The sequence below is a fragment of the Argopecten irradians genome, chromosome 6, assembly GCF_041381155.1.
Source record: "Argopecten irradians isolate NY chromosome 6, Ai_NY, whole genome shotgun sequence".
NCBI classification, from domain to species: domain Eukaryota; kingdom Metazoa; phylum Mollusca; class Bivalvia; order Pectinida; family Pectinidae; genus Argopecten; species Argopecten irradians.
The window spans coordinates 17347071-17373651 of NC_091139.1; the positions used below are offsets into that span (position 1 = coordinate 17347071).

At 33.8% G+C, this 26581-nt stretch overlaps 1 protein-coding gene across 1 annotated transcript in view; it reads left to right on the forward strand.

Moving 5' to 3' along the window:
- The window catches only part of LOC138325188 (orexin receptor type 2-like), a 64005-nt gene that overhangs the window by 15262 nt on the left and 22162 nt on the right, over window positions 1-26581 (forward strand). The window contains exon 2 of the mRNA XM_069270673.1: window positions 14213-14585. Within this exon, the coding sequence (XP_069126774.1) occupies window positions 14213-14585 (373 nt within the window). The remainder of the gene's footprint in view (window positions 1-14212; window positions 14586-26581) is intronic.

Consider the following 26581-nt stretch of genomic DNA (forward strand, 5'->3'; position numbering starts at 1 on the left):
AAACAAAGGCTTTAACTCAAGGCAATATATCATTTTATTATAAGGAATCAAATCTTCCGTAGAACATGAAATGTTTAATTCTCTTGCATATCAATGATGCAATACACTGTAGCAACACAATGCTGATTTGATACTTTGCAATGTCTCAGGGCATAATCTGGAACCTCTGCCGAAAAAACCAAAGATGTTTGCAAAATATAAAGCCAATGACTAACTTATCGATCACTGTATTATTGTTGTTGTATTTACACTTGTACTTAAATAGCAAGGGGACAGCTAAACTGTGGGTTTTATTTTTATCACTTAAACGTTCTAGTAACAGCCATAGTCATTTAAGGACGTGCCAAGTTTGTTAATGGAGAAAAGGAGTACCCGGAAAAAACCACCGACCAGTGGTCAGTACCTGGAAACTGCCCCACTTACGATTCGAACTTAGAGTTGAATGGCGTGTGGTAATATGTCGAGACATCTAAACCACTCGGCCACCGCTGCGAAAGCTTAACCAATGTTATGTTGTCGAGTTAATAGTCAGAAAGTTAAATGTTGGAGATGATAAAACACGACTGTAACATTTCTGTGAGATTTTGGTTGGTTATTTTATTATTGACTTGTCGATTTGGTAACATGCTGTAATTAATGGTGACCCAAGCTGACAATAAGTGTCACCATTAAGTGTCACATCGTCAAGTCAATGGTACAGATAGTGAAATTCGGTGTAATGCCATTGAATCGCATGTGGATTTGTTTTGATAAACAAAGAGTGTTTAGGACCAGTTTGTAGATAATGATACATTTAATATAAATCTCTCTCTGTATATAATGGCAAAATAATATGAAAATAATTTCATTATATCGTGAAGAATAAAAGAATTTATTCTTGCTTTTTATCGGTTACTGTTTCAGCCAATAATTTATGTGTGCGAGTTTCATAACGAATACGTGGAGGAACAGGGGTATTACGAGAAAAACCATCAACCTAGCGAGCGCTAGACGTAATATATCGGGACATCTAAATACCTTGGCCGCTGGCGAAAATATAGTAATAAATAATACAGTGGAAATATTAAGCACACGTATGGTACTAAATTTTTGTTTGTGTTATCAGAAATGTGTATTTCAAAATGCAAAAGTTGAACGGATACTGCTAATAAGGTCATAACTAACTAATCAAAAGCAATAAGACATTTCAATATACATTATAGGTACATGTGTATATCCTACAGCCACCTTGTTATTTAGATTTAGTTATACAAGGAAGTGTGAGTCCATACCGACAGACTGAAAAATATATCGCAATAAAATAGAACGTTAGTATTTTTTAAGAACTTCGAATGTAGATTACAACCATAACTGCCAGTATGATATAACCGTATTAAGCAACAGTAACTGATTAACTTCCTGGTCGCAGGTGTTGGATATTTCATCTGCAATGCACATCTAACTTTCTAATACACCCCAATCACATATTTGTTCGAAAACACATAAAATGCATTTGTTAATATTAGTGCATGTTATGGAATGAGGAAATGTTATGGCAAGCTAAAAAGCAATATGAAAAAATACAATAATACTAATTTGACTTGAATATCTGTTAAAAATTAGAAAACAAATCTGTTAGAAAAAATGATTTGACGTAAACAATGCAAGATCATATTACTAAGATGAAAAGGAAGTAATATGCGCCTTATACGTTTTGTCTTTATACTTAATAGAATGCTTGAAATTTATTTCTACATCGCTTTTGTATTTCAATCATTAGATGAAAACACTAGTATTAAGCTAGAGATGAAACCAGTACAGTTACGTAAGAATCCTTCAGAGGAAAAGAAGTGGTTTTCCAGATAAATAAAAAAAGTCATGTAACTGAATGACCCAAATATTTACACAACCTATCAATGTTACAAATTAAGAATATAGAGAAACATTTTGACAACAATTTAATTTGACTGAGTGAATATTTATATTAGATTCGAAACATACCTTACTGAAATATATTTTTGACGCATTAAAAGTTTAATGCAAATGCTACATTGAACGATTTAGCGCAATGATTGATTTGCCCAAGCACCGTTATAATTTTCAAAGGGTATACATAGAAATAAATTAAATGCAATTCTAAAGCGAAAAATGGTAGGATATGCACATTTGCAGTGACTATATGTATTTAATGAAACGCTTTTGTCCGTATTAAGACGGCTTTGTTTCGTAAGGAGCTTTGCGTGTTTTAAAATAGTTTGAATGTATTTGATGACTGAACCATCTCTGCACTGGCCCAAAGTTAAATGATAACCAGATGAAATATAGTAGCAGTTAACAATCGGACATTGCTGTTTGAGACATTGCTCTAAGTAAAACATTCGGTTCGTCGTTTGATTTTTATTTCTGTATGACCTTATGAAAAGTCATCGTTTAAGCAATTTTAAGAGAACAGATTAAAATCTTTACTTTTTATTGTGCTGAAACATATTGCTTGTTAAGCCTTCGGTTAATTTTCAATCGCACTTTAGCACTTTTAAAGTTTTGTTGTTGAGATAGAGCGCGGTGTGATTATATAATCATGACCATCACCAAATCAATACTTTTGAAATAACAGCAAGCCTACCTCACGGTGATAACCTTGAACAATGGCATATAAGGATTGTAATCGACATAATACGTACCCACTCAGTCAAATTCATCATTTTAAAGGCTGACGATTTAATCGTTTTGGGTGAATGAATTATAATATCATTTTGATGCAAAAGAAAGAAAAACAGATACATAAGCTTAGATGATTTATTGATATTATACTTCGCTTGGAAATTTTATCACGGATTTTTATTTTATCGCGCTAAAATAACATTTCCTCCAGAACAATTACGTAATCTTCATATCTGATGGATATCGTACTCCCATAAATCACCACACATCTCATTCATGTTAAGCTTGTTTCTTTGGAATGATTCTCTAAATTATATATCATATTAACTTTTAAGATCGAAGAAGTAATGTGTTTTAATACATTTAGACATTTTGCGTTAAAATTATGCTAATCATAGTTTCTACATGACAGTGGTACAGCTGGCGGATCTCTAACTGTCAATCTGGCTACAACACGTAGCTTTACATTTTGTATCGTGTTTCTCCGGCATTTGCTCCGACATTGAATGAGTACACGTGCGTTTGCGAGCACGTGGTTCGGCAACATACTGCCTGGTGATCGGTCGCTTACGAATAATATGTTAACATGTTCGGTGCTTCAATTAGATAACACTATAAACTATAAAAATAGTAAGAGTTACTCTATTACCAAGATACACAACACGAATATACCGCAACACAAAACACACAGGGGAGTCGTCTTTAAAAGACCGTGACTGTTAATAGACCCTTGTCAATCTAATACAATTCAAAAGATATAGTTATGTTGAGATAATGAAATCATGATATGTTTGATGTTCCTGATGTTTCGGAAGGTCAACCATTCCAGAATACTTGAGTATATTATAGACACTTACCATCATGCTTATTATGTAAAAGTTATCTATCAAACAGATAGTGTTTGGTTTATAACCTGTTAAACGATGGCCTTTAAAACCTTAAATGATGAAGCAATGCCGAACTGTACATGTTAATTTCACAAACAACGTTTCTTTCCGTTTGAGTGTCATGAATGTGAAAAACACGTGCGCAGTGTTGATTTATCGGCTTGGTATATGAACAAAGTAACATTGTGTGTCATTTATAGTACAAACAACTCAAAGTTTAGTGTTATTTCAAATTTATAATGCATTGGTTTTTTTATCCCAATGTCATGCAAATGGAATTACATTAATTCTCATTAGATTGATGCACCAGTTGAAGAATTATGAATATTATGATAAAGGTATTGAATTGCATATCGCATTGGTACATGTAATTCAGTCACTTAAAAAACTTTCTATTGTAATACGAAAATCATTTTATTAGAGATATTTTGGAAAACACATCGATGTCAAATATTAGGTGCATCCGCATTGAAACAACTTACAATGTATGTGGAACTGGGTAAAAGAGCAGAAGATACCTTGGAAAGCATATTTTACCAAAACCCTTCTGTATACATGTACTTCTATTGTACTTTGGTGTCATTGTGAAAGAAAAATGATTTATGTTCCGATTCATTTCTGGAAATGTATAACACGGGCGTTTTTTGTCAATATTTAATGACAACATGTAGATATAATGTAAATTGTGCCATTTTACACAATATCATATAAACATTCGAATTTTCAAATACAAAACCTGTAAGAAATTTTGCTATCTCATTTTAATAAAATATTCTGTAAATTATAAAAGAGAGGCAACAAACGCCAACATATTACTAATTTCATTAGCCATTTGCATAACAGACGTGATAAATGACGAGTATCTACATTCCCATGATCAACTAACGACGGTATCTATATAACAATAAGATATCAAACTTTGAAAATAAATCAGAGCAATTTGGAGCCAATGTTCGTTTTGTATTTATATTTTCTATTATAATACTACTTATATGCTTGAAAGTATTTACTATACATTGTAACTATCTTAATAAATCAACGAACCAATATAAATTCACAGGCAAAATATGCTCTCTCATAAGCGGCTAGGAAGAATGACAACTGATTAGCCCATCTACAAACCTCGTCTACATTTAATCGAAATATTACAAATAGCCATCATCTGTGGGCTGTGAATTCGGAATCAATGTAATTGTTAATAGAAAAAAATCGAACCATGATTGGAATATATATATTTGGGATGCCAAGGTGAAGATTTAAATAAACCATGATTGAAATTTTTACTTGGGACGACAGGTGAATAATTCTTCGTAATTTTATGTCCCCATTCCATTGTATGCTTGGATGGGAAGGATGTGATAGTGTTACAAACACGTTTCCTCTTTCCCGTCTCTATTTTATTTCGATGTGGGTTTATTATTTATGTGACATTTGTATCATCATCATAGTAAGTGTTGAAAGATGTTTCTAAATTTTAATTATTTCATCCCTTTGTATTTTTTAAAACGACATTTGATAAAGATAATGAATTAAATATATAATAAATTATGCATCTATACACTGACCGATTTTCACACATGTGCATCTGTTTATGAAAGAAATGTGTACAGATGAGTTAAAAAACATGTATAATATAAACTATATCAATTGAATGAAAAGGAATGCATATGGATTTAGCTCTTGGGATCCAGAAATCGTGAAATTTGGCCGCCTATTATTCGAAATCTTCTACATAAGTTACTTCATTATATCTAAACCAGACGATATCTAAATTTTAGTAATGTAGATATAGGTACGAACACTAAAATGATATTGTTTTCATTAGTGTTCTGACTCTAGCAGTTCGTGAATTGGCTTGCTACGATTTAAACACTTCCATATGCTATTAGACTCTGGCACTAATCTGGTCTATATTTTGGAATGCTAATTGTATCTAATGCAGACGTTTCTAAGTGATAATAACACACCCAAGATGCAACATCCTCATACTAAACATACCATTAGATACATATGTGTGTTAGTTCAACAGAGATTTTGTCACGAGTTATATATCAGAAAACCCCCATGACAACAATTATATTATCAGCAGAATTTGCTTGTCGTCACATACCAAATCGACGTGGATCTTACAGCGAGAATCGCACGCAAGGTCATCATACGTCCCTGTATAGAACGCGAAGTCTTAGCCTTATCATTCTGTGAATTGTTACTTAAATCGGACATATATATAGGTATCAGTCAGCGCGATTTTATCCAGACATGTAAGTCGGCATTAACCTTTTTAAGAACACCTGATTCTGACGTTACTGTTTTTTCAAAGTTTTAATACAGAAGACATGTGGATATCATTTGTTTTTATAGTCTTGGCGTAATGCAGCCATACGACAATACGTCTGGTTAAAGTTAAACATTTAAGTCCATGTAATAGATCAAGGCCAACCGTACTGGGCAATGATATCGAAATACTTGTTTCTCTGTCCTTATTGTTTGAAATGTGTGAAATAGATTAAAAATGTTTCCTGAAGAATGTTCTGAGCAGCCTAAACCTGTATATATAGAAATAAGACTTATCTACAAAAAAAAAGATGATATTTGCTAACTTTCTGTTTACAAAAGCAGTTACATGTAATACATTGTAAATATCTAAATGCTTTTTTTAATGGTGTAGACTGATAGAACCGGAATATTGTATCAACTGCAGACCGTCATGTATTCATGAACGTTTTCCATAAATTGAAGTTTGCAGTTGATCACCGTTGATCGCAGTAAACTTGCTGCCTTCCGCCATATATGTTGCCGCCTATAAAATGACAACACAATAAATTATCCAGGCGTCATTGAATGAGGGAAACTCCCCTTACGCTATATTTGGGTACGACTCGACGTCAAAAGTGATTATGACGTCACATCTCAAGAGAGTTTCCCTCGATGTATTTTTGACACATGTTACTGGACTCGCGAGAGGTATCTGGACTGAGTCAAGTAACTTCGCGTGCTTTTCGCCGCAAATTTCGGGATTGATATCGCAGTTGATGAATACTTCTGAGAAACGTATGGGTCAATCAAAAGAGTCCTACTAAACAAAGACCGTAACAGTCCGGAGCAGTGCGGGGCAGTCCGGGCAATAGTATGGGCATACAGTCGTATTATTTTAGTAATTTTCAATGTATTTATGTCTCATTATATTGTGTACAAAACTTCAGTGCCATAGAGCAATTATTACTATTATAATCGTAACATTTATGTGATAGCTACCGACGGGTAGCATCCCAAGGGACTTAACTCTGTACATATTCTGCCATACTTGTGACTGAAACATGTTCCCCAGACCCCACGACGTGGACGTGGCTCTACAAGGGGCCCAAAAAATAAAATAAAAAGATAATATAATTGATATCAAAGACCCATTACTTTCCGTAACACATTTAAAAAAATAACTATAAGTTTCTTATTCCGAAGGCCTAAGATGAGCTAATTTATATAAAACAACACCAAAACATCCAGAATACCCATTGTTATCTTTGTTAACAGTGAAGATTTATTTTGCTGTTTTACCGTTTGATCCAGCGATATTCAACTAATGCTGAGTGATTAGGACAGCAAAAGCACCAGACATATAATAAAATTATATGTCGTTTGCAAAACAAGGGATAAGTCTATAGCATCAGACCAGATGTATACTATTCTTTAATCTTTTTTTCAGGATTATTGTTCTTTTCAAATATATGCGGCAGTCTAGCCTAGCCTTGCTGCCTCAGATACACAATAAAAGGAGCGGTTTCGTTTTGTTCCTCTTCGAGAGAGTAGTGAACTAATGTAATATTACCTAGATATGCTTATCCTTATCGCAATAATTGGTACATATAATGCTATTAGATATATATTAGCTAAATGATTTATATTTTGTTTAGATAAGCGACTGCAGGGAGGTTACCATTTATTGTTATCATGAGCGACCTTGCGTCTAGGCTGCTGTAATTGAAGAACTTACAGAATGGATTGATGGCAAGATGTATAAACACAAGTAAAAAACTTGTCTACTTTTTAATAAATAAGCTGGAAGAAATTAATGTGTATCTGTTTGAATCCTTATCTCAAGGGACGGTTTTATAGCTGCACACTTTGTTTAACTTAAGAACGGGGCAGGGTGGATCAGATGTTATTTAGAAATGAAAGTTTACACGTCTTTATGATGGAAAGTTTATTTTGTTGGATATCTATACGTCTCCCTTACACGTCTTTATGATGGAAAGTTTATTTTGTATGTTGGGTATAGATCCTATATCAATGTTAAGGCAATGTTGGTGGCCTGCGTGATGTGTAACATAAGGGAATGTATAAAAGTGCAGAGGGAGTCTATCATCGTTAAAACAATTAAAGCGTTTGATAAGACCGATACAATGGAAATTCATGAAAACTTACGATAACAGACTAGTCATTAGTGAACACAATTGAAATGAAAGGGAAAAATGTCAGAAAAACATCTGAAGATGCAAGAAAATGGGGCAAAAATGAATAATTATCATATATTAATGTATGGTTTTAGACATCCGTACCATCTTTTAAATCAAAGATTCCTTGTTCGATAGCACACAATGGACTGATGTGCAACTGCCAATTAAACTGTCCGGTATCGCACGTGACTTGTAAGTTTGCATTATGTATGCCCCGACGTATGTTCCGACAATGAATGGGCGCGTGTTCGTATACAAACACGATATATGGCGAGATATGCATGTGTGTTATATAGTTTTATTTGATTTGAGATTAATTTGTTACTTTATTTGATTTATTTTATTGGGTGTCTATTTGACAACCGGAATTTTAAATATGGAAATATCATGTCTATTAAACATTAAAATGTCAACGTGAATTGTTCACATGACTCACAAATACTCTACATACTACATTCGAAAAGCTTGTTATCTTATTGTTGAAATACAAAGTGATCCAAACCAAACTTAACCTAATTAACAGTTGTTCATAATACGTTTGGAAATAAGTAAAAAATGTATAATTGAGTATGACGTTGAGAATGTATATCATTTCGCATTCTGTGATACCATTATATGCCAAATTGCTATTGGTCATGCTTGATCCTGATCGGTATTTCAGCTACGAGGTGAATTCAAGCGTATTGAGAATGACCATTAACGGTAATCGCTTAACAGCTTGTTCGGAGGTAGGGAAGTCATAAAATGTAATCGTTTCACTAAGTAGCCTGAATATTATCACGTTATCAGTGTATTTGATCAATTAAACAACGTCATTCATTTCCGATAGAACAAATTAAAGACAGAAATAAGAAAAATCGAATCATAGTAATAGCTTTCGTTTTCCTCTTTGTAAGAGGTGCATCAAACGTAACGATAAAGTGGAGGTAAGCTCCTTTAAATAGAAATAGCATGTGCAGAATACATTGTACACATCTCATTCAGTCAAAAATGTTATAGTAGGTTTAAAAATCACTCAAATTGTCATTTGCCATTTGTCACTTTTCTCCACAAATGCAAGGCAAGATTAACGAAAACCGGTTGTATTGATTGTAGATGATCAAAGATTGTTGACAATCATTTCTGACATGCAATATGCAATGTGTGGTTATTTATGTATAAAATGCGAACATTGGAAATGCGAAACTAATGCGTTATGTCAAAAAATCATGCTTATATTTATTAAAAAAAAGAAACTTTATTTTCATAAAGAAATGTTTCTTTTCATCGAACGTGAAGGTCTTTATAATGCTTCAATGATAAATGTACATGTATAGATCAACAGAAACAAAATCTTAACGAATGAATAGAATCATAATGTCTTTTTAATATCTAATATATGTTTGGTTTTATGTAACACGCATGTTTACATGTCTACATGATATCAAGTGTCACATATTCAACATATGATAATTTTTAAATTGAAACTGTCAAAAATATCTTATATTTTTATAATCCGAATAAAACCATCAACCATTACAGGAGATAGAGACCAGACATATATATTATAGTGTAATAGTTGGTTGAAATCTAACTGTATTTTATATAAGTAACATAAGGATTTACATCTACAGAATAACAGGTTTTAAAATTCCATGTCTACTGAATAAGTTTTGCACCTTCTTAGCTATGTTACATGTGGCCATTCTCTTGATATATTTTTAATATAGGATTTTCTTTCCCATTATCAAAACACATTTGGCCCATAGAATCATTTCATGTCCAAAAAGGACGGAAGCTTTATGTTATTTAATGTCAAGTTTAAATATGCTTACATCTCCAATTTAATTTAAAGTTTAAACTTTTAAGTAGCGTTTACTCGGAGCAGATAGTATATATATTGTTTTGGCCAAATTCCATATGTAATACAAAATAATACGAAATTCCTGTTAACCTCTATCAATAGAAGACACTCAACATATCAATAGGCCCCAGTATGATGAAAACAGAGACATAAACATACCGTCATTCTGCTTTAATCAAGTGAGAACTATTGCACGTTTAAAATAGGTCTTAAAAGGTTTTTGAAGTGGAACTCATGAGATTATGAATATCATTTGATGTATGGTGTCACGATTTGTTTTCTTAGCAAGCTTTACAAATTAAAGCATACGTCATAATACATCTTCCATACGTCATAACACATTTCCAATACATCATCATACAACTCCCATACGTCATAATACATCTTCCATACGTAACAATACATCTTCCATACGTCATAATACATCTTCCATACGTTATAATACATCCACCATACGTCATAATAATATCTCATACGTCATATTACATTTCCCATACGTCATAGTACATTTCCAATACATCATCATACATCTCACATACGTCATTATACATCTCACATATGTAATATTACATCTCAAAGCAAAGTCATATTGTGATGTCCAATTGTTTACTGTAATATAGAGAACACTGTAAACAATAATCATATCATCGATAAATATGTCAGGCACAAGCGGGCTTGTTTGATGTGTCATTTCCAAATATTTCAATACTGTCAAATAGTCCAGAAAGTTCAGTCGCTATAGACAGCTGTGTCCAGCACAACTGTGATCTGTCTTCATTTACCAGTATTTCTAAAGGAATCGATTAATGAGAGAGAGCAAGTCTTAGCTACAGCGCCCACGTTATAATCACTAGAATGTACGGAAGATTGCTGAACTAAACGTAACAAAATCAACCCAATAAATGTCTTCAGTATTTCATGTATATATATATTCTACCAAGAAATTGATTATATTTTGAAACAGTTAGTTTTATTTGGATTTTAAAAAAAGAAACATAAGGTGTACTTGTACGTTAAATTTATTCAATGTAATTCATTGCTGTAGTGAAGTGGAAATTCAATACCAAGCGATGTCTTAAAGATGCTTCAGGTGCATAGCGTTATCATAGCAAAACTAAACATGTAACTGACTACAATGGTATTGTTGTGATAGCATTGCTCTGCTTCATGTCTTTTTTATGTCAAAATGTGCATCTTGTTCACATACAGAAAACGGAGAATATATCTTTCAAATTATTATTACTTCGTTCCACAATGAAATTAGTTCTTGAAAACAAATACAGAACCAGAATGGAAAAAAGCTCGTTTTCTGTGCCACAGATGAACTCAAGTCCAAAAAAAATATATATGACTTAAAAAGATAGAAGTTGCATTCGTATAATTAATTGGTTGATTGATTAAATAATAAGACCTAATAAATAAGGCCATATAAGAATAGTTTCCCCTTTCCTACACTATTGTAGCACTTAAGGAATTCAAAACAGAATATATTTTGCCTTTAGATAATGTTTTGAGAGACTGAGGATTTTCCGTGTTATGTCATTATTTAATGATGGAACTCATGCTCCCTTTTTAAGTGCTATCTCATTGCCGTCAAAAACAACACCCGGTCACATTAAGCTGGCAGCGGGAGAATCAGTCGACCCATTCATTTTTATTCTGAGTGCTTTGCGGGAACAGAAAGTACAATTTATATATTTGAATAGATTATGGTGTCTCTCGGACAGGGGACAGAACCTAGAACCTGCGTCACAGGATCGACCTCATGCCAAAAGCGGAGCAGAGTCAACAGAGATATTTAAAAAAAATAAGATCGTAAGAAAAGGAAACAAAAGATTCCCAATTTAGTCGCCTCTTTATACCTTGCAATGCGGACAACAGTTATAATAATAGCATTATATATATAAAAAAACAATTTTCTTCATAAGTCAAGTCTTCATCATTTCTCTTTTCATGCAAATCTTTCAACGTTCTTTTACTGTTGTTTATGCTTAGCGTTTGTATAATTCCATTATTCTGTCCGTTCACTTTCATAGTGATTTATAGTTTAATAGTTACGGTACACTATCTTCCCTCCTTTAATTTCAAGGTTTGCTTTTTATCTTTATCATGGCGATGAAAATTACATCCTATCAGTGATGCATATGCAAAACAAAAAATATGTGTTTTTTTCTTTTATTCGGAGTTCTGACGGTTTTACTTCCAGTTTTGTCTTATCGTACTAGCAGAACATTAAATGTTATCCGCACAACTGTTCTTGAAACGTCTTTCCATTTTACTGCTTAAGCTAAATCCGTTTTTATGTGCCACTTCTTGGAGATGTTCCGATGATGTTTACTGAGGAGTTCCGAAAACGTATTTCGGAAAGGGCCGATAAGGAGGACGTCATTATCTGTAAATTGAGGAAATAGCTTAAATGGGGGCGATATAACGGTCTAAGCAAATGTGAAAGTGCAATTTTCTAAATGGACAGATAGGAGAATTGCTTGATATTGATATAGCTTTGATGGAGACAATGATATAAACAGGGAATAATACTAATAGGATTGCACTTTATTTTAATGAGTTTGATTCTTATTGCACTGCACCAGTCTAGTAATTTGAAAGCTTGATACAATTTCGTAAAATGGGGTGCTACATATGTACATGTTGTCGTGACCTGTTTGTTTATGACGTCATTTGAATAATCGTGAAAAGGATTTATGCTCTTTTATAAGCATTGCAAATTGATAGACATACCACCTACAAACATTTTTCGTCTTATACAGTAATATAGTATCTTAGTATATATCAGAGATATGTGGTAAATTTTCTATCTCCTGCTTTAATAATCTATTGTTATGGTTGTTCTGGCTAACACAATTAAAGAAAAAGTCCGCGAACGCGACCATTTGATTCAGATTTCGTATAAAATATGACAAAGATTTTATCTCATATCTTACAAAGTACTTCTCTGTCCCATCGCTAAAATTACGTAACCCTTGTCCGTACAAATTCATCTGTTAAGCCATATATTTGTAGCTTAGAGCCAAATCGGCGAGGCTTCGGGTGTTTCCTAATGTCTGCTCTATTTAGTCTTTAACTATCAATGGCAGTCGGGACTTTGGGCATCCATACAAGCATTTTTTCTACGTGGAAGTGTTTTCATTTCCTTGCATTAAATTTTTCAACGGATTCGCATTTACACAAAATATGAGACCATTTATTAACAAACAAATGTCTCCTGTCATGATTAATTGTTAATTTGTACATTCAAAGCATACTTAATGTGAATCTTGCATTCTCTTCGTGTTATGGCATTTAAAAGAAATACAAAAAATGCAGTTTTTCTCGCTAAGGGTATTCTCCGATAACAAAAAGATTCGGTTTGATGAAACGAAGCCGTAGTAATTGTCTTTTTGTTCTTTGGTGATAATCTAACGTTTCTCCAGAGGAATAAGTCTTGAAATAAACACATTTGTCATTTTTTAAAAAGAATGCAACAATATTTCACAATGATTTAAATATCATTCGCCATGTGTTATGATGATTAAAGACTTTGAACATATTCTCGGTTCATTTATACATGTACCTTATTAACGACATTTAACTCTTCCGTAATGTATTATCCTGCTTAAAGTGTTCAAATGTATCAATATATATATCCTGCTAATCATTTTATAAGTTTTTCATCTTGTTTAAGCTAGCCGTAATACATATTTATTTTAAAAACTATTCTGATATTAATATGTTGACAACACTTAGACATTAACTCCGCATATGGCGATGACACTCGATGATAAGCTCTGACATGGTAATTGATAAATAGTTTTTTTTTAGCTAAATATGGTCAATTACATTTGAATGTGTAAGAAAATGGTAAAACAAATATTTAGATGAACTTTGTCTCCAATTTCAAGATAAAATATACTCGTATCTCCGTTGATTGAATTGGTTAATACAAGGTTACACTAGAAAAATACATGTATGCCAATCCCTGCCTTTGGGCCATTTAGGCATTTCGCTACGAACAGCTTATTTTTTTCAGGAATATGCGTTGATTATCACTTGTTTTCATTTCAGATAAATAAATTGTGAATTCACAATAAAACGCATCGAAAAACCTGACAAAAAGTAACTTTCCTTGCATGAAAAATTGGTTGTATGCATACGCAATTAAGCCTTTATTATTATAAATCAGGTTTGCTGATGAATTAAGATAAATTTACTTCATGTGTTTACAAATACACCTATATACATGTTTATGTATAACATTGTTATAAACACACTGCTAATTGAAAGTCTATGATTTCATCAAAGTAAATAAATTAATATCGCAATATGTTTATTGACATTATGCGTAAAAATCCTATTAACCTTCTAATTTCCAGCTTTTTCTTTCTTTGCAGACGGTGTCCATATCAGTTTCCGTTCTGACGCTGAGTGCAATTTCGGTGGAAAGGTGGTACGCCATTTGCTACCCGCTTGTGTTTAAAAGCACGAAAAAACGCGCCAAAATTATCGTCAGTGCGATTTGGTTATTCTCTGTGGCGGTGGCGGTACCTGATCTAGTGGTCGCAAAACTTCACCCTTACTTTAGTCCAGAATTTACCATTCTTCTGACGTCATGTAAGCCTGGATGGTCCGATGAAAGTCAAACTATTTACCAAATGGTTCTTTTGATTGTTCTCTATATTGTGCCAATGGTCCTCATGGGGTTTACCTATTCTCATATAGCTATGGTTCTATGGAAAGGCAACATACCCGGCGCAGTAGAAACAGGTAAGGGGAGAATTTTCTACCATTGATATTCATCATAGTATACGGATGTTACAATCATTCTGAAGCACATCTCAGTAATTGTTTGTTTGATTAATTAACGTCCTATTAACAGCTATGGTCATGTAAGGACGGCCTCCCATGTATGCGGTGTGTTGCGTGTATGTTGTGCGAGGTGCGTGTTTTGGGAGACTGCAGTATGTTCATGTTGTGTCTTCTTGTATAGTGGAACTTTTGCCCTTTTTATAGTGCTATATCACTGAAGCATGCCGCCGAACACACCAAACAACACACCCCATCCGGTCACATCATACTGACAACGGGCGAACCTGTCGTCCCACTCCCTGTTTGCTGAGCGCTAAGCAGGAGCAGAAACTACCACTTTTATAGACTTTGGTGTGTCTCGGCCAGGGGACAGAACCCAGAGCCTTCCTCACAGGGGCGAACGCTCAACTCGTGGCCAAAAGTGAGGCGGTGCCAAGGGAGGCATTAGGAAAGATAAAGTCAGTTAGGAAGAAGAGAAAAGATAAGATCCTAAATTTAGTCGCCTTTTACGATCATGCAATAGGGGCAGCAGGTACAATTCTAACGGATGTTACAATCATTCTGAAGCACATCTCAGTAATACCGTAAATGTACTTATTTTGATATGATCAAATTTTAGCGTAAAAAGCGATTTTGAGCAGGTAAGGGCAATGATGGATTTATGCGATCACAATTATGCCTTTATTAAAGGTATACGTAAAATAAAATTAGCGCAATCATAGTTTTTGTGAACTATAACTGGCGTAAACAGCATATATCAACTATCCAGCATTAATACTTTAATAAGTTGTCAGCCAGGGTGTATCTATGTAGTATTACTTGTCGTTTTGTGAATAAACCTAGTTAAGAGTCATTTTTGCTTACTGAAACTGTACAAATGAAGTAATATTACTTCAAAAATTGTTCATGATAGATGTATAATTTTGGATAAAAGGGAAAAAAATAATAAAAAAAGTAAATAACGACAAAAATTACTATATGATGCCTTCTTAACGATGCTTGAAATCCCATGTAATCCCTTTCATTGATTTATGTTTCGTTTATTTCCAAGTTATTCATATGATGATGTTAAATGACTGAGTGTTTTACAGCTTGCAATGTCGCTTTACATATTGCAAAAGCCTATTTGCACGCAATTTCAAACTTTTAATGAAAGGCATCTACATAAAGGTACAAACTGAACACCTGTTTGAAGATAATGGATCTTGTCAATGAAAGATATATGTTATGATTTATAATGATATGTATTTAATTGATAATCACTAGGAAGGAATAACCTATTTGTACCTGCTGATCTTTTATTTTATTTGGTAATAAAAGTAAATAAAGACATTAAAAACACATCGACTAATACTGACATCAGAGAAGGTTATTATGGCCAGATAAATTGCTTGTGTCATTTCCACTTAATAATTTTCGATAATGTTTTTACAGTACAAAGTCAATTTAGTTCATTATGAACATGATATGATACACGAAATTAGATATTTCTCTTGATTTGAGTAAGAAATAGAAACGATATCGCTCAAACCGATTGGTTTTGTTAAAACGTGTACTTTTACTTGAAGTCACATTACAGCTTATCAGTCATATTGTGTTTAAAGTACAGTACGTATATCGTTTGTTCACGCGGTTTCCGATTTAAAGAAATAAAATATAGGAAGCTAGATTTTAACTTTCGTGGCGACTTTCAATGTACAATTTGATTAAGATCTATCTATAAATGATTCGCGATCATACCCTTGTCCCTCGAAATCGCGAGCAAATCATTCTCGCGAACATACAACATTTGGTAATGCTAAAGCTACAATTACAAGAAACCCACAATGCTCTATAGACGTTCGTTTATTATCTGCACAACATATACAAATTACACGCATCCAAGTACCACATTATCAAAATTATAATTAATTACAAGTTGTAAACAGATCTACCTTTCGTTCAATCTTCGTTTAATTTCACACATAACATTTTTGCAGACATCAAACTTCGTTAAATTTCCCACATAACATGTATGTAGACATCAAACTAATTTTGCTGTAAATCACACTATTTTTACGGTATTTTCTTCAACGATGGTTAATTTTCGAGATCTAACCTTCTACGCTTCTTTTATCCCTTTTCTTTTATCTATATTTGGAACATTTCAATTTTTCTATTTTCACGAATTCCTATCACCCATGAAATAAGCAAATTTGATTGTCAGGAAAAATAAGCTAGATTACAGTAACAGGTAATCACATACCCATGAACTCTTCTAATGTAATGATAACAAGACATATCACTGATATGAATATGACTATAATTCTCCTTCTAGAAAGATATATATAAATATATATATCATAGTTGGCGTAAGCCTACATATTCAACTTTAAAATGCTCAACAACAAATAACATTTTTAGAAAGTATAATTTTCTTTACCAAAGTTTGATTTAAATTCCGCGTGATATATTCGGTGCAATGTCTCATTCACTCCAAACTACCATTATAGATTGAACTGTATTTGGCCACGTATACTTATTATTCGTCTGTTTTTATTGGTTTCGGCTATTGATTTATGTGTTTGCTGGTATTGCTAGTTCAAGATATATTGAAGGTAAATTGCAAATACAATGTTATATATAAGGACATTCAACATCTTTTCCTATCCATACACCGAATTTGATAAAACGGTTCTCCTATATGTAAGGAAATATAAGCACATGCTTACGAAAGCGCAGTAGTATAAATCATTCCCGATAGAGCCAGGATTCAATAAATGTGTACTTGTTGTCTGTAAGTTGCAACTGTATAAAACACGATATCATATGGCCTAATGGGTGGTCGTTAATTCCTTCCGAGGTCTTGAATGGTCACGAATTTCCAAAGCCATAGTCTAGAATTCCAGACAACATGAAAATTTATAGGAGACGAGAAAATGCTACCGGATATCCTGCACTACCCTATCCCACGGATCAGCCTATAAGGAGATTTAAGTGACACTCCACAAACAGTTCAACAGCTCAGTGATATTATATTGGCATATTTTCGTGTTTCACATTCTCTTCGTAAAGCAGGGAAACCACAGGTATTATAAAATGAAGTGTACAAATTATTGAAATAATAATACGCTGCAATTCCTATCAAAATTCACATTAATGTGGAGAACCTAAATGATTAAAATAACTACACCACAAATTACAAGTACAAAATGCCATCAAATGTTCATTAAGAACGTGTTGCAGCCGTCATCGCCTCCATTATTGTTGTAATCCTTATTATTTACCCCCCTGTCCTCGTCTTTAACCGTCCCCGTCTCTTTGTCGCACTTATCCTAATCGGCATTATTATCGTCACACTCCTCCACCTTCCATTGTAGTCCTCCCAGTACCATTTGTCATCGTTCTGAACCTGCTTGTTGTCATCATCTTTCTCTAATTTCTCCTCGTGTTCGTTCTTGTCTCTGTCCTTTCACTTGTCATTGTTATCCCATTTCCTATTTAAAATACAAAAGTCAGGAGTCTACATTAATTGATTCGCCAACAGTTTATATCTATCTAAATAGTTATATAAACTTAGCAATAGATAAATTGAACATGTGTTATCTAAAATTCATCAACAAATATCAGAAATTGCGATGTTACTGCACGGCAGTCGTAAGATCTTTCATCGAAATCATGTTACGTTAGAGACGAAAGACTGATTGACGCCGAGACCACTTAAATTCTAGTGTTTCTGCGATGTGTAGATTTTGTCTTCTACAAAGAACATATAATATAGATAATTATCATTTTAAGTGGTCTTATATATCATAATTGCTTATTGTCTCAATTATAAGCCAATGCAATAGCCTTGCTGAATTGGTAGCTGTTCAGATTCTTTGCATATGTATAATTATACATGGAAATACAATCAATATTATTAGTTTATAAGTGTAACATATAACGAATACACGTAATTATCGGTTATAGTACGAACAATCTCAAGACATTCACATGTTATCAACAATATTACAGGTCATGCATGTTTTGCTTTATGATTTTCATTTTCGAATACTTGAAGACGTTCAAATATTTAAACGTCTTGAAGACGTTCTCGGCTATGCAGGCAGGGCGTAAAGAATAGTACCTACTGCCCCTATTACATGGATCTTATTTCTTCTACCTATCATCTTACTTTTGTCCTTCGTGTAAGCGTTCGCTCCTGTGAGGAAGGCTCTGGGTTCTGTCCCCAGGCCGAGACACACCATGGTATATAAAAGAGGTTGTTCTGTCCAGGTTTAGCATAACTGGGGTGGGACGACTGGTTTGACCGTTGTCAGTAGACAGTATAATGTGAACGGGTTGGTTGTGTTGCTTCGGTAAAATGTTTTAGCGATATAGCACATTAAAAGGGGGAGTTCCACTCAACAAGAAGATACAACACGAATATACCACAGTATATCAGAACACGCACCTCACACTTCATACACGCAACGCATCGCATAAATGGGATGCCGTCCTTATATCACTGGGTGTTAATAGGACGTTAAATAAATCAAACAAACAAGCAGATTGAAGACGTTATTGACTGCCCGTACATCTCTGCAATGTATATAATTGCAAAGAAGTGGTATTTAAGTAATTGGATCTTTAAAAAAATATTTTACATCGATTTCAAAAATAAGTTATAATAGATGTACAATGTACGAGAGCAAATGGTAATTAAGTGGAAGGAAGCCGGAGAGTCAGAACGAATCTAACGTGACATGGCAGGTGACCTCAAATCTTTTCACGTCCGCCGGGAATCGAGCCCCTATCATCTAAGAGGAATGGATTAGCCACTAAGCTACCTTATTACTCGATTGACAATTTGATATTTGATGGTAAATTATACGAATCAGTATGTACACTGTACAGTTGTTAGTTTACATTGTATTTTTTGCTACATTCGCGTCCGAGTCATAATAATGTGAAAGGAAAAACAACCTATATAGCCTTTTATTATTTGAAATTGATACAATCTCAACCATTTCACCCCGCACATTAGTATCACAGTAAACCTCGAGATTTTCTACTCGCGAAAATAAACGTCTAAACAGTAAATAACTTTCCTCATGAATTTCACCATGCAAATATAGATACATGACGTGTTACATGATATTCCCAATTCGTGACGAAAATGTGATGGCAACGAAGTTTTGAGACGAATGATGACGGACAAAAGATGTTTCAAATTACAAAATGTCATCATTTCAGGGATATGTTTAACCGCTCTTAATCAGAAAACGTTAAGAAAAAGTGATAATACATAATCATTTGTGACAAAATCGGTATAGGACTTTACCTTTGGGTATGAACTTGTCTACCACACTGTAAAATATACAGAATGTGTCACAACTGATTTGGCCATGATTCGATACTACCGTCAAATCAAAGCTGATGTCAACTATAGCTTTAATCTTTACCGTGGAAATCCTATTATGATGTCACGTCATTTTAAGGAAATTGAGAGTTTATATTAGACATTTGTCTCACATTGCTTGTCAGCAGACAAAGCAGTGTGATACTTGGATAAAACATGATTTTAGTCTACACGATATCTATACTGTATTTCTAACGTACTTAACTCGGGATGTCGATTTTGTTTCCGTCGTTTACCAAAAAAAATATCTAGATACTTCTTTCAGAACAGAACGACCATATCAATTCTAAGGTTAGTTGGCCTGCCTGACATAGAAACGAAGGGCAACAGACAAATATGAAAATGGTTATTGATGGTGGAGTTGTTATAAGAGACCACTATTGTAGGTTGCGTGAGGGATCCCATTCACGATTGACAGTCGTGCAGTCTGTCTGTCTGTCCGTCAGTCACACAGTGCTATTGACTAGGGAATACGTAAATACATCATCATTTGAGATGGAAAAAGATATCGAGAGATTTCACATTGACGCCTTGTTAGCTTAGCAAATAGCATTATTTATGATTCAATTTTAACGTTTCACTTTACTCAGCTCATTTTTGTTGAGCTGATTTTGCTAACAAGAAAGATAATGGTTTTACAAAAATAATACGCCATTTTCTTTATCGTGATGCATATACTTCCAACAAAAGATGTAAGGCTTGTTTTTGAATGACTCTAAATGTGTTATCAATGTCGCCATCGGATTATCATTTGTGCTTTTGAGTTTGCAAATAACAAAATTGTTTGGCATGGCTATACCCCATGAAGCAGGCAACGCTTATTCTTTTTTGACCATATTTTTTATTTATTGCTATTGCAGATCTCAGCGTGTTAGTGTACGAATCACTAATACAATCTATTTTTGTTCAAAAAATAATTTTGAGTTCAAATGCAAATTTTGTTTTTTAATTGACAAAAATACGTTGCAAATTAAATATGTGTTTGATATATGTTCACATCTTAATAAACTTTATGTCGAAATAAGTTGAATCTCATTAACTCGAAATTCGATAAATCGAATATCCTCCTGACATGTGTTGATCTCGACAAAACCTTTACAATATATATTCAAATTAGCGCAATTAAATAAGCTTGTTGATTATTTGAATTCATTATATACATTAAAATAAAGGAATAAATACCTCAATTTTTCTGCATACCTGTTATCATATATGATAAAGTTTATTTTAAATTGGAGCACTATTCCTATGTAACGTTAAAGACTGTAACTGATATTGAACGTCGGATCGGACCGGGATAGTCAAACGGGAGGGGAGTTGCGTTCAAATTAGCGTAAACGCAATGACGTATGAATACAAACGCAGTGCAGGTTCGGACTACTTCCAGTTCACGCTTCGATAAGATTTTGCGTCATAAGTTGACGGATTTTAAAATAACAATAAAGAGTTTTTATTAGATCCAATTAAATATGTATTTGACATCAAAACAAAACATGTGTTCAAGCATTGTAACGGTAATAAACTACAAAATGAATCGCTGGTCGGGGCTACAACCGGGGGGCTTTCCTCAGGAATGTTCGGGGAATCCCATAGTTACGTCAGATGTACATGTGTGTACAGAACATCTGATTGTCGGTGAATAATTCTGGGAGCGTCTAAGCGAACAATAGGTTAACAGATCATATACAGGTTTCCAGAAAAAAAAAACATTACAGGTAGCCCATCCGAAACAGTATCATCAGCTTAAATGGCACCGTCTTTGCATTCAAAATAGGCCTACACACACGCAAACACTTGTCTATCCTCCGTACAATAAAATAAAAGTCATGACTGAGAAGAATTTAGTGTATATTCTTAGACCGATACATACATGACAAACATTCAGCAGCTCAACGGTCATACCATCAATAGGTTTTATCACAGTCACTTTCCTCGGTTGAAAATCAAATATGGCGGCTCGCTTCACTTCGGACCGCATCACTACCCTGACAACGATACATACGGTAGTCGTTCCGCCTTGGTTATCTCAATTTTTATTCGAAATCGACATTATTAATACATATTATCAAATTGAAAAAAAAATGTATGATGAAAATAATTTAAAAGTGTCATTGTTGTATTTCAAACCAAACTGCAGCTAAAACATTCAACAATCGGAACTATATCTTCGGTCATCCTGACTACCGTAGTTACCCAACTTAGCAACCATCACCGTTTTAAATTTTACGTAAAGATAGATTTATTTATGTAAATATATAGATTGAACAGTGTTTTGATTGCGTTAAAGGTGGTATGAACGCAATGGGATACATACATATTCTACATGTAGCGCTAACGCGCTACATTGAATATGTCTGTATCCCATTGCGTTCATACCACCTTTAACGCAATCAAAACACTGTTCAATCTCTATTTGAACGTATCGGACCGGGATTTTAGAGTGTACCATTAAATATATATATTAACAAATAACAAAAAGTACATATTAACTTGCCACAATTGATATTCTAATAAATCTATATTATACAACCATATACTATTTATCTATTTTAGTAAATTGAATATGCATGCATTTTAGTAAATTGAATATGCATGCATTTTTCAACTCGAAGTATCGCTGGTCCTACAAGTTTAACATAATGAACGTGTGTAATACTTGGTTTGCCGTAATCTTAATCAGTTCACAGTTAATTTTGATACATGTGATAGCAAATATACATAATCATATTTTTTTCTGTCGAGTCGCCACACCTGACAACAATAAGGGCGGGAATGTATGCTCCGTCGTTATCTTAAAGCTTTATAATAATTTCATGTGTATTGCTCGCACCAGGGTGTAGTCCTTAGGAATCCAAATTAGTTTTGTTTGTTTAGTATACTATTAACAGTCAGGGTCATGCAAGATTTTCAAGGTTTGAGGGTAGAGGAAAACCGAAGCACCCGGAGAAAAACTCCGATCAGAGTAACTGGCTCACATGGATATTATGACTCGCAATCAAGAGATGGAGGGCTTATCTCTCGGTAATATGTCCGAATATCTTAACCACTCGGCCACTCTGAGGCAAAATCACATATCTTCTATCAATTTGTATTATAAATCATATTTTTTGGAGTTTTTTGTAATAAATTCGCATCGGCAGATTGTCCGTAGTTATCCGTTAATTTAAACGTTGAGTACTACCACTGTGTCATTCAATAACGTAATGAGAGTGTATTATGATATCGGAAGTCATTTGGAAAAAGGATGAAGCTTTATTCAAAGATATATTATTTGTTTTGAAAGAAAAGCTTCATTCATGTATGCAAGAAAACCAGCCATTCCACAATATCATGGAATAGGAAGTGATCTGGTGCTTTCCTAAAAACCTTAACATGTTATAGCCCGCATGATTTTTAAATTTGATATTAGCTTACACGAATAGCGCGCATTAGGCAATGCGCAGGGAATTATAGTACTTGGTAATATAGATCAAACGGAATATACTATTAAGATTATCTATTAGAGATGAATCTCTAACCATTGTTTTGTGAAGGATGTATTCATATATATCGACAAGTCATCTAGTGCTACGTGACATGTCTAACTAAAGTCCACATGACAATTCGTCCATTGTCATTACACTATTTAGGGTATTTTATCGCCGACATCTCTACGATAATTGCGTGATGGCCTTCAGACTAGACATTTCTGTCTTCCGGAGGCTCCATTAACTGTTTTGAGTATTGTTAGTAGTATATGGTGAATTATACAAATTTTCTCTTCAGAGATTATATCTAACGCCTTCAGAAACACGTTAACAGTAATACGACAAGTACAACCTTAGCTATTCCGTATCATTAGACGTCATTTCCAACATCCCTTGGGAGCTACTCTCCACTCCTTAACAATATTTTCACTCTCTTCTCATTGCGCGTGTTAACGACATCAATATATTTACCAGGCTGACATAACAGGTTAGGGTACCAGAAAATGTGTCTATGGTTGGCTTATGCATGTGAATCCTTCAAGAGGTTGCCATTTCATATTTTTCATTTCACCAAAAATGTCAATTTAAGAAATGGCCTCTTTGTGTTTTACTCATTACAGGGACCTTTGTTATTGAATAGTGAAATCCTTAGGGATAAATGATGCTAGCTTTTAAATAACAGTGATACATATAACAAATTAAGAAATAACTAGGTCGAAAATAAATGAATCTCCTTTTTCCGTTATTACATTAGACACATTTTTCCATCAGGGATATCGCTGTTAAATCTATGCTACAGAACACTATACATTCAGAGTATTCCAAAACCTTATAATGTGGTTCATACATATGTAGTAGTTTTGCGACAAACATTTATAATCATGATATATCCTTCAATTTGTTTTGTACGCTTACTGTTGATTCCATTTCAATAATGAAATCGTTTGTATTTTTCTTGTATTCAGTTCTTTAAAAAATTAGTATTGAATACCATTGTAGTTTTTCCGATTCACGAATGTAGAGCGTTCTTTAAAGACGATCCATCGCTGACGAATGGTATTTTTCTCTATTAAAACAGAAAAAAATTCTTATTCCTTTAAAAAAGTTACGTTTTTTCAAATCATTCCATCATTGAAAAGTTTGATCTTCTTATTTTACTACAGCATAAAAGTCTTAAAAATAATTAAAAGCGTTCTGAGAAAAATCAACGGCACTATGCCCTATATGGAATGAAGTAATGATTGTGCATGTCCCAAAAGCAAAATATTTGTATATGTATCTTTGTGTTAATTAGATACATATATACATGATTAAACATCGGTTAATGTTCAAATGATGGATATTGGTTATGCTCTGTCGGCCGTGGAGCATCTTCGAGCTTCGTCTTTCGTTATTTTCCTGAAGATTAGAAAACGCTATTGTATGTTGCTATATAAAAATGGTTTCTGTTTGAAAACACAGACTATTTGTTCGTTCCTCAAACAGACTCTGAAATTCGTCCCCTGATAGGAACGAACGGCAAATTATGAAATGACAGTTTCTGCATCTACTTGACGGTTCAACATTAATAAAACGGGAACAACGTTTTTGCTATTGTCAGTATAATATGACCAGTATATGTCTTGGTATCTGTTGCAGAACGCTTCAGTAAAATAGAGCAGAAGTTTCCAGAATAAAGTTGGTTACTTAGGTTGTAGGCAGAGAATATGATATCATGTAACCTGCCTATAACTTAAACCTGCAAGTTTTTCAAAAGATACTAGTGACAAGTAAATTCGTCGAATTTTCATCCCCCGCTTTCAGGACATATTGTAGGTAAACATTATTGAAGTTAGGTTTAACCTTGGTTGAAACATGTCGTGGCAATCGAACTTGGCCAAGCCCTTAAGGCATTTGACCTTGTTACAAAGCTTAAAGAAAATTAGTTGATATTTATTACAGTTATTGTACGAAAGTGGCAGAAAGTGACTTGTTTTATTAAATAAAAGGGTCATAACTCTGCTAATTAAGATCTGCCAAAAGTGACGATCGAACTTGGCTAAGCCCTTAAGGCATTTAACTTTATTACCAAGTTTTAACAATATCAGTTTTAACATTTGTTAGTTATTACACAGAAATTGCAGAAAAATGATATTTGTAGTAAATTAAAGGACCATAACTCTGATAAATAACATCCGCTGAAAGAGTTGATCGAACCTGGCCAGGCACTTCAGGCATTCAACCTTGTTACTAAGTTTGAAGAAAATTGGTTTACATTTGTTACACTGATTGCACGGAAATGGCAGAAAATTACGTTTTTAATAATTAAAAGGGTCGTAACCCCGCTAAATAAGGTCAATTGACAGTCGCGATCGAACTTGGCCGAACCCTTAAGGCAATTAACCTTGTAAACAAGCTTGAATAAAGTTAATTTACATTTGTTACAGTTTTTGCACGGAAACGAAGCGTTACAGATAGACAGACAGATAGACGGTCAAACCCAAATAAATATCCCCCGTTTCGGAGAAAGCGGGAATAAACTCCTCAGTGATATGACCCAATCATAACGTTTGTGTTTACTTCCATGTAAGCATGCGATTATTTAACCTGCATGTGACAGTAAAAGGTAGTATAGTACCATAAAACCTCAAGAAACCAAGGTACCTAATCTAAAAAAACTAGTCTTTTAAATTTGGTTTACAGTATTACAGAGGAAAATAAAAGTTCCATTGGGTCATCAGCACAACTCAATTATTTAAAAAATACAATACAATGTACTGTTTAGAGAGTGAACATCCTGTAAGAGGAATATACGAGACTTTAACAGACACACGCTCCCCACTTGAAACACAAACGCTTACAGAAAAGGTTGTCCCTGATTAACCCTAGCTTGTAGCTGAAAAAAAGTCGCTTTGACAAATTACGCTTATTGGTGTCATTAGTTATTTGTAATCCATTAACTTCAAACTTTATTGCATCATCTTAATTAAATTGCATAACAGAGAACTAATACTGAAAAGCCTCCATAGGATATCTTCATAAAACACTGTTGTCTTAACATATTTGATTTATTTGTTGTCATGTAGAGAATTTCTCTAATTATGTTCTTTTTATCCTAAAGACGA